The 10136-nt window shown below is 34.4% G+C and overlaps 1 protein-coding gene across 2 annotated transcripts; it reads left to right on the forward strand.

Annotated features, from left to right (window-relative positions):
- The first annotated feature begins 1416 nt into the window (after positions 1-1416).
- LOC111788157 (serine/threonine-protein kinase tricorner) lies at positions 1417-9244 on the forward strand. 2 transcript variants are annotated; one of them, XM_023668401.1, is made up of 14 exons: positions 1417-1827; positions 2494-2668; positions 2772-2855; positions 4238-4479; positions 4633-4858; positions 5616-5695; positions 6275-6359; positions 6557-6688; positions 6779-6892; positions 7372-7419; positions 7608-7692; positions 8396-8440; positions 8547-8644; positions 8751-9244. In XM_023668401.1, the coding sequence occupies exons 1-13, from the start codon at positions 1685-1687 to the stop codon at positions 8636-8638; spliced, it is 1551 nt and encodes a 516-aa protein (XP_023524169.1). In that variant the 5' UTR covers positions 1417-1684; the 3' UTR covers positions 8639-8644; positions 8751-9244. The 2 variants fall into 2 exon arrangements, with proteins under 2 accessions (XP_023524169.1, XP_023524168.1); XM_023668400.1 differs by having other exon boundaries at positions 8547-9244.
- The last annotated feature ends 892 nt before the right edge of the window (positions 9245-10136 follow it).

Consider the following 10136-nt stretch of genomic DNA (forward strand, 5'->3'; position numbering starts at 1 on the left):
ACAGCTGTTTTTCGTACTTTTCCAATCTTAAAAATAAAAAAAAAGGGAAAAATAAATAAATAAATAAAAAATAAAAGCCAATTTGGAGCTCCCACCCCTGCAAGAACAAGCTTTCTCTCTCTGTCCCCGGTGGAGAAATGATAGCATGTTCCATGTTCAACTCAATCAGTCTGTAATCGGCCAACTAATATGGCGTGTCGCGCTAAAAGTAATCGTGTGCTTATGATGAAGGGTGTAAAGTAGAGGAGATGTTGGGGTATAATGGGAAGGGAAGCAGGGGATTATTGGCAATAATAAGGTACAACGCAGACCATCATAAAAATGCAGGTGGTAGCAGATTTATTGTCGGATTACAGCTAGTTCTAGCTTGGATTTCACTGTAGACCTTATTCTATGTTGAGTATGGGATGGCTGTCATATTCCATTGCCTTTTCCATATTTAAAAAAACACCCAATAAATATTTTAATTCCATTTATAATAAACTTTTTATATATATCATTTTCCAAAAAATAAAAAAAAATTAAAAACGTTAATTTATATGTGCATTATTTAAATCTACCATGTTTATTATTACAATTTTTTTTTTTAAATTTGTTGTGAAATTACATAAAAGTGTATGATTTAATTTAAAAAATAAAATAAAATACGCCCACCGATTTATCAAACCGCCTTTTAAAAGTAATAGAACTCGAGTTAAAGGAAATGAGTTAAAAAAAAATAAACGTACAAAAATTTAATTAATTAAGTCAAAACTATAATATTAAATTCTAGCTCAAATATTGCTTATTAATAATTGAGTTACGTATATATATTTAGAGTTAGAGGTTTAGAGGTTAAAGCGAGTATGTCAATATTAATTAATATTTATCTTCGAATTAAAAATTTTAATTATCGTATTTTATTGTATTAAAAAAATATTAAAAATTTGATTAGATTTAAATCTCAACTAAATATATTAAAAAAGGGCAGTCGTATATGGTATATTATGTAGAGAAAATCTGGTGTAAGGACAAGACAAGACAAAAAAAAAAAAAAAAAAAAAAAAAAAAAAAAAAAAAAAAAAAAAAAAAAAAAAAAAAAAAAAAAANCGGGGGGAGCAAGAGAGTGGACAACACGTTCTAATCGGGGAAATGGATGAGCGGGTGAAGTCTTACAGTTTTCACGTACTAAAAATGCGTTAAGACGTCATTTCAGCACTGGACAGCGATGCTTCTCCTTTCTTACGGGTCCGACACTCCCACATCGCAATACTAGGCGCGTGATCATCACTCGCGTCCAACTCAGAACCCTGGAAAGAGCTGCAATCAGCTACAGCGCCAGATGAAGCCAACAAAATATAAAATCCAATGGAAGGACGCCACGTAGGTGAGCTGATTATTTAAAGCCAAGCCGCTTGAGAAAGAAAGTCCGAGTGGGATTGAATGTGTATCCAAGCTCGAAGCAGGAGATAAGAAAAAGGGGCTATGCCGAAGTGTCTTTGGGTTCAGAACTTCAGAAAATGGGATTTATGCTCTCACTGAACTTCCTTCTCTTCCATTTCTTCTACCTGTTGCTATAAGTTACTGCCGAGGTTCGCCGGAGGCGTTGCTTCGGTCTGGTTTCTCATCGGCGGTTGTACAGAGAGAGTGTGCGCGTGTGTTTTTGTAACTGTTGAGGTTTTTTTTTTTGTTCTACGGATCTTAAATGGAGGATCGGGAGGAGGAAGAGAGGGCGGAAGAAGAGGTGCAAGGTTCGAGTCTGACGATGGAGAAAGTGGCGGCGGCTAAGAAGTTTATAGAGAATCATTACAGAGCTCAGATGAAGAACATTCAAGAGCGGAAGGAGAGGTACTTCAATTTCCTTAGCATGCGCCTCTTTGATTCTGAGGAAATGCAGGAACTGAGAATTGTTTGAACTGAACCGTTGGATTCGTTCCTCAATTTCCTACAAGTTTAATTAAAACCCTTCGTTTTACTGTAGCAACGTCTGTATGAGATTGAGATCTCATTGTAATCTCTTGCTCTTCATTTGCTGAGTTTGGTATCTTTGCAACTTTGATATGTTAGTTATTGTGTCTCTTAGGAAATATGTCTTCTAACTAAATGATCTTAGCATTCGCATCTCTTTCATTTGAATTCGCCATCCTACTAGTAATGTAGGATGATGAAGAAGATGTGCAGAAGTTAATTGTCCTGATTATCATGCTTCCCTAGCTCGTACTTGTTTTCCATTTTGTTAAATCTTTCCATTAGGAAAGAATCTTATAAAGTTCGAGAAAAGCTAAGCTAAAGAGAAAAATCTTTAGGTGCTTTAAATCTCTTTATGGAAAGAGTGCAATGAGGGTTGGGAGATGTGGCTTTTCACGACTTGTAATTTTCAACATTTCAATGGTGTTTCTTTTATTTTGTTTTCCCGGTTTTTTTCTTCTTGCCAGGGCTGTTTCAATGTAGATGTACATTTGGACTTCTAGACTCAATTATTTCCTATCTTTTTTTTTTTTTTTTTTCTGGAAGACGATGGATGTTGGAAAGAAAGTTAGCCTCCTCGGATGTGCCTAAGGAAGAACAAATCAATCTTATCAAAGATTTAGAGCGGAAAGAAACTGAGTTTATGCGACTCAAAAGGCACAAGATTTGTGTTGATGATTTTGAGCTTTTAACCATCATTGGCAGGGGGGCTTTTGGTGAGGTTAGTTTATCATTCTGCTCTTTATAATATTATTCATTTTCTTCAGTCTAAGAGTTCCATTGATTTTTATAACGTTCAATTGTTATTTTTGGTTCAATAATAGGTTCGATTATGTCGTGAGAAGAAATCTGGTGACATATATGCCATGAAAAAATTGAAGAAATCTGAAATGCTGATGAGAGGACAGGTAAAATGAATTCATCAATCTTTTTCCATTTGTACGTCGTTTGTTCAATTAATATCAAGGTATCACCCTGTCACTGATATGGAATAAAAGTTGATCCCTGCATGCACTTTGATATATAGCTTATTGGTGTTATATGCTTAGAGTTGATTGCATGGTGTAACAATCTAAGTGCAAATTTCATGGCAGCATTGCTAGTTGTTTATGACTCTGGACTGGATCCAGTAGTAGTAGGTCTGTTAATGGGAACACATGGTGCATAGCCTTTCCATGCCAATGATCTTATCATGTCTTACTGATATTTCAATTTCTTGCTTATGGATATTTATTTGGATCAAGGTCAACTAGTGCCAACATGTATTTTTTTGGATCAAAATCTCTAGGATAGGAAAGAGTATTCAATTTTTTATTTTTGGAGAAATTTCATTGATAAATGAAATAAAGGAGTTAAACACTCCTATCCACCAAAAGGTGTTTTTTTACATGAAAGAGCTCTAATTAGTAATTTAGGATGTAATATTATAACCACAAAAAGGGTGTTTACATTTACACCAATAAAAAGAATTAAAAATAAAGAGCTTTATGAAAGCCTCAAAACTGGTGACCATATCTCTGAAAATTCGACCATTTCTCTCGCACCAGAGAGACCAAAAAACGCATTAAAAGTGAGCCATTACACCTTTGGACCACAAAAGGGATGACCCTCAAAAATCGCTAAGAGATTAAACACGTTGTGAGGTAAAGCCTAACTCCAACCAAAAGCTGTTAGCATGGAGGTCCTGTAACAATAAGCAAAAAAAAGCAACCAAAGAGGAGATAAACTCATAATCGGTGTGCTGAAGTCCCATTGTCAGACAAACACATAACACACCAACAAGGAGAGAAAGAACAATGCTGCATTCCTTGTAATCGATCAGCAATACTGACACCTCCATGATTGAGTCCCCCCCCCAAAAAGAAAAAAAAAAAAAAATTCTTTGGATAAATATCTTTCCAAATAACAGAATAAATTTTGTTTGAAGTGGACCATTGGAGTGAATTAAATTTTCTTCTCAAAGTAGTTAGGGATAAAAGTTGAGATAGATGAGTCCATTCCAAAATTTCAGCTTCATTGAGAATCCTCCGAAGACCTAGTTCCCAATCTGAATGATTTGAATTCCAAAAAGAAGCAATATCCTCTTTTTGTCTGTTTGTATCTATACAATTAAACTAGAGTTATGCTATATATTGACTTCGTAGCGTCATGAACTATCTTTACCAAAGTCTTTGACTGCTTTTGTCTTTGATAAATATATATGTGTGTGTGTGTGTGTACTTTTACTTAAGAATTTGGTTTTTGACCTTCAATGCTTTCCTTTATAATATTATCTCTTGTTGTTTTATAGGTGGAACATGTTAGAGCAGAAAGGAATTTATTAGCAGAAGTTGCCAGCCACTGCATAGTGAAGCTTTATTACTCATTCCAGGATGCTGAGTACTTGTACTTGATCATGGAATATCTTCCAGGTGGAGATATGATGACTCTGCTTATGAGAGAGGACACATTGACTGAAAATGTGGCTAAATTTTACATTGCACAGAGTGTTCTTGCAATAGAATCTATCCACAGGCACAACTATATCCACAGGTTCTAATTTTGTTTATGCTTTCATGCTTTTGTTTAGCTAGAGTGCCAAAAGATGTGTGGCCATTTTAATTTATACATTTACTGATTTTTTATTTATTATTTGCATAGTGGAACTCAAGTTGTCTTAATAGTTTAAATTCACTCTAATCACAGGGACATTAAACCTGACAATCTTCTTCTGGACAAAAATGGTCACATGAAGCTTTCTGATTTTGGTCTCTGTAAGCCACTGGATTCTTTAACCTTATCAGCACTACATGAAAATAAAGCCATGGATGATGAAAGTTTGGCAGAACCAATGGACATTGATGATAATAGGAGTAGTTGGAAGAGTCCCAGCGAACAGCTATACCACTGGCAAATGAACCGGAGGAAATTGGTATGCTATTTTCCATCACAATTTGTACTAATTCCACCTAAACTACATTTAAATCATCTCTATAAGAATAAGTACAATATGTTACAATATTTATTTTTGGCTAGAGCTGTTTAAGACGTGGAAATTGTGGATGTGCTAGTTTGAGTATAAATAATTGATATAGTTGGACAATATGCTGTCCAGCTATAATATTATTGTATTTTTGGAGGATCTATTAGCAAACTGCCAAGAAGGTAATAGGTGTTATTGCGTTTGACACTCTGACGCTGAAATGATGCCCCATGATGACATCATGCTGCCTGGTCAAAAAAATTTCCGCCTTCTGTTTTTATATGATATATAAATCTGTAACAAGCCTTATGTGTTACTGGAGATGCCACAGACTCAAATGACTCAATAGCTTGTTTTAAATCATTGATATAGTTGGATAATATGTTATCCATCTATAATATCATTGTACTTTTGGAGGATCTATTAGCAAACTGCTGAGAGGGTAATAGGTACTATTGCGTTTGACACTCATTGATGTTGAAATGATGCCTCCATAATGACATCATTCTGCCTGGCCAAAAAAGTTTCCGCCTTCTGTTTCTTTATGATATCTAAATCTTTATTAACAAGCCTTATGTGTTACTGGAGATGCTACAGACTTAAATGGTGCAATAGCTTGGTTTATATTTTGTATTAACTAAAATAGTTGTTAAAAAGTTAGCCTTTCTGTTATCATTCTTACCTTTTCCTAATTTCATTTGGACAGGCATTTTCAACAGTTGGAACACCTGATTACATAGCTCCAGAAGTATTACTCAAAAAAGGATATGGGATGGAGTGCGACTGGTTAGTTTTGGCATATTTTTGCTAGCTATTATCAAGTTCCTCTTATAAAAAAATGTTTTCCATTTCCACAATTGATGCATACTAAATCTGGATGATATTTTTTTGGACATCACATTATTGTTATCAAAATGTTCAATTAACGACTTCCACATCTCTGGTTGATGTTATGACTGTCAGCATTTTATGGATGGTAATTATTTTTATTTGTAGATTCTAATTATCAATTGTTTTTTTATCGATCTGAGCCAGATATATTTTTGTTGATAAACTAACACCATAGTTTTTCTGCCTAACGTGATAGGCAAGAAAAAAGTTCAATTATTCCATCAATTGAAATATACTGTATAGGAAGAAACGAGAAAAAGTAAATTTAGTTGATATAAAGCATTCTAAACACATTGAAATCATTTATAGTTCATACACAAAGTTATCAGAAGGAGAAGAGAAGCATTGAGTAACTACTAACTAGCATGGCCCTTCACTTTTTGGATGAGATACTTCCATTGAACTTTATTTTTAAAGAAGTAAAACATATTTGTATCCATGTCTTTATTATTCTGTTAACTGAACTTCCCTCAGGTGGTCTCTCGGTGCAATTATGTATGAGATGCTCGTTGGCTATCCTCCATTTTACTCCGATGATCCAATCACCACCTGCAGAAAGGTAAAATGTGCTTTTTATATTGTAAAGATTTAATCCCGTTAGTTCAAAACTTCAATATCTAATAGTTTGTTTTGAACTAAAAGATTGTGATCAAACCTCTTTTTCCTGTACATTTACTGCATTTCTAAAAATTTATGGAAATTTTATCCACCAGAAATTAAGCGCAAATAGTAAACTAATTAAGCAATTACTGTCAGATTGTTCACTGGAAAAATCAACTGAAGTTTCCAGAGGATGCTAAGTTGTCAATTGAAGCAAAGGATCTCATCTGTAGGTTGCTTTGCGACGTTGAGCATAGACTTGGTACTGGAGGTGCATACCAAATTAAAGTAAGTTTCAACTGGTTAGACAATCAAGCACTTGCGGGTAAATATATTTTCTTAATTTCCGCAACTGAGAGGAGATGTTGTTTGTTTCAGGCTCATCCGTGGTTCAAAGATGTCATCTGGGATAGACTTTATGAAATGGAGGCAGCATTTAAGCCTGAAGTTAATGGAGAGCTCGATACCCAGAACTTTATGAAGTTTGATGAAGTATTTTCTAGAGACCTTTATTATTCATCTACACAATGCACACCTGCACATACATGCACGTTATCTGTATTTCTCTCTCTCTCTCGCTCTCTTTTAAAAAAAATTGTGATATTCTCTAATGTCTAGTCTTATATGAAGTCCACAGCCACCTTAATCACCATACTTTCCTCTTTCAGATTAGGGACCATGGTGACAAACGGTTTCTTATTATGATCCTTCCCTTTGCACTCCTAAATATCCTAATCCTTTTTATTCTTGTATGATGTGAATAATTCCAAAAAAATGTACACACGTAGTACATGCATATCCTTGAATTCTGATTTATTCTTAGTAAGAACTCATCTGTTGACAATTCTACTAGCACTTGCACTTTTGAAATGCTGAATTGCAGCATTGTTTTGATGCATTTGTGTTTTGCGTAAACTAACTTCACTATTATAAATTGTTCTAATAATTCACTTTTTTACAATTTGTTTTAGTTGGATCCACCTATACCAGGAAAACGTGGCTCCGGACCCTCAAGGAAGGTTTGTTACATTGCATTTTCTTTTTTCCGTGGCATAAATCTGCGAATAGGGATCTTTCCTACAGAAAACACGCATCAAAATAATACATAATCGTAAACAAGTATAGGAATAATCTTATGCAGGTTACTTTCTCATTCTATGTATGCGTGTATAGTATGTAAGTTTGAAGTAGTACTCATTTGTTGCAGATGCTATTGACTCCCAAAGATCTCAGCTTTGTTGGGTATACGTACAAGAACTTCGATGCTGTCAAAGGGCTTCATGGATCACTCGGTAATTCATTTGCTTTGATCAGTATTATTTTTAGTCATTTAGAATATAGCACCCCGAACCAGCCCTATTTTAAGAGGTGCAAAGAAGGCCAGTTGAAGTGTGCACCTAGTTTAATTTATTTTGTTTTTAAAGAAATAAGATATAGGTTGTCTAAAATCCTATACATACCTAATTTATTAGGCCTTGATTGATTACTATTTGGTTTTTAGTTTTTAAAAATTGTTCTTGATTTCTCATCAATTCTCTACAACGACTTTCATCTTTCTTAACAAACTTCAGAATTATTAGCCAAACTTCCAAAACAAAAACAAGTTTTTGAATTTTTTTTAAACAAAAACAAAATCTTTCATCTTTCATATGTAATTTTTTTAATTTATTTCTATTCTTCTCTTGGTATAGGAACTCGCTTTTCTCTCTGATCTCATATTCAACTTGCTTTTTTCTCTGATCTCATATTCAACTGGCAAGTTTGGCAATCATTTAAATAACCAAATCATCCTTAATCCTTAACCTAAATCTTAATCTTTTGGGGTTCATAATCACGATCATTTAAATAATATTTCGATTTTAATTTTTTTTTACTATTATTACCCCAATTTCTTTTCTTTTTCTTGTGTCAAATTTTGAAATTTGCCGGTTAGTTTATTGCTATCCATTTTGAGGCAGATCTTTGACTAAATTTCCTTCAACTCTAACATTGCAGATTCTCAGAGATTGTCAATGAAACAGCCTCCGACTGATATATTAAGTAATAGATCTTATCCTTCATATTATTTATATCCTTTTCCTTTCTCAATCGAAATTGTATATTTACATTTAAGTTCATGGGCTGATTCGATAGCTGATATCTGCAGATGGCACTGGGGGAGACTATGCAGCCGAACTAATAGCCAGTGAGGCCGAAATGCAGATGCTAGCAGTATCAGGAGACCCCATGTTGCCATAACAGATGGTAAAATCAAGGGCGAGCTGATCTGCATATCTTTTTTCATTTGCCCGCTAATTAGGGTATCATCGCGTCTCTGAAGTCTGCATTTATTGTGTATGCTGCCATTCAGTTACAGTTTACAATACAAAATGGATATATAAAGCAAACAACAATGCCTGAAGAGTTTCTAATCAATGAGAGACCAGCTAAGTATCAGCACTTGGTGAAAGGTAAGTAGGGTTTTGTGCATTATATTATAAATGTAACTTAGAGCAGAGTCATGAAACTTTGTCCTAGCTGCCCAGGTTTGCAATGTTGGAACCTTGCTTTCTCTTGTGGCAGTAGTTCTCTTTGGTCAAAGTTTCTTTTTCTTATCAATGGCTAGTTATATCAACGAACTGGATATAAGCCATTTCAAAACTATTGTCATTGTGATCGTGTGTGATGAGGTTATGTGGAAACAAACATATATTTTAGTTGTGAAAAATTGTATGTTTTTATATTATATTTTTGGCGGGCAGGTCGAGTCGAGGATAGACGAGGCCCATTTTCTACATCATTTTTTTTTCTGTGTTCCTTTTTCTTTTGGAAGAACATGAAATTTTCCATGCTTTCTTTTGTCCATTGTTTGGTCTTGGGTATTGTGGTCCCTGTTTCTTATCTAAAAGAATAAAGTGCATTTTGATTCCTGTTCTATGATAGGCTATAAAATCTAATCATTTTGTGTTCTCATTGTAAACATTGTGTCAACAGAACAAGAAAATATCTTAGCATAGGAAGAGAAGATATTTTACGTAACTTATTCTTTATACTGTTAGCAGGAAAACAAGGACAACTTTTTGGTTTGATAAAATTATGTAGTCAAACTGTAACGGCCGAGCAGGTATTGTCCTATTTGGACTTATCCTTTCGGGCTTCCCCTCAAGACTTTAAAACACGTCTGCTAGGGTAAGGGTGGATATCGTCCCTTTTGGGCTTTCTCTTTCGGGCTTCCCCTCAAGACTTTAAAACGTATGCTAGGGAAAGGTTTTCATACCTTTACAAAAGGTGTTTCGTTTTCCTCGGACTCTCACACAAACATTAGAACTATAGCATGTTTTTTTACTGAAACATTAGAACTATAGCATGTTTTTTCACTGGGTTGGTCACTAGTTTTCAATTTGTTGATTGATTTAAAAAAATCTTTGCTTTGGTTGTTCTGTTTCGTTGTGTTTTCATAGAATCTCATTTTGTTTAATCCCCACTGTTTCCATTGAATTTGATCAATGGACTATCATTATTGTTTTGTTTGAATACTTGCAATCATAAATCATTAAATATTCAAGTGACGGAATACAGCTAGAAGGCAAAGATCTCGATTCATTCATTATGTTGATTTTTCGTGGATTCCATTCCATTGTGAGATACGACTTTCATCACTTGCACTAGCATGCTTGTCACTTGGTATGTATTCTAGCCTCATTGTAATGAATTTTTAGGAGGGCTTGAAAATATTTGAATCGATATATTATTCTCA

The sequence above is a fragment of the Cucurbita pepo genome, chromosome LG02 (assembly GCF_002806865.2).
Source record: "Cucurbita pepo subsp. pepo cultivar mu-cu-16 chromosome LG02, ASM280686v2, whole genome shotgun sequence".
NCBI classification, from domain to species: domain Eukaryota; kingdom Viridiplantae; phylum Streptophyta; class Magnoliopsida; order Cucurbitales; family Cucurbitaceae; genus Cucurbita; species Cucurbita pepo.

Excerpts from the sequence above, each read along its gene's own strand:
- LOC111788157 (XM_023668400.1), top strand. The coding sequence starts at position 1,685 with ATGGAGGATCGGGAGGAGGAAGAGAGGGCGGAAGAAGAGGTGCAAGGT. Across the intron at positions 1,828-2,493 it reads ATTCAAGAGCGGAAGGAGAG|ACGATGGATGTTGGAAAGAA; the intron begins GTACTTCAATTT and ends TTTTTCTGGAAG. Across the intron at positions 7,693-8,395 it reads AGGGCTTCATGGATCACTCG|ATTCTCAGAGATTGTCAATG; the intron begins GTAATTCATTTG and ends CTAACATTGCAG.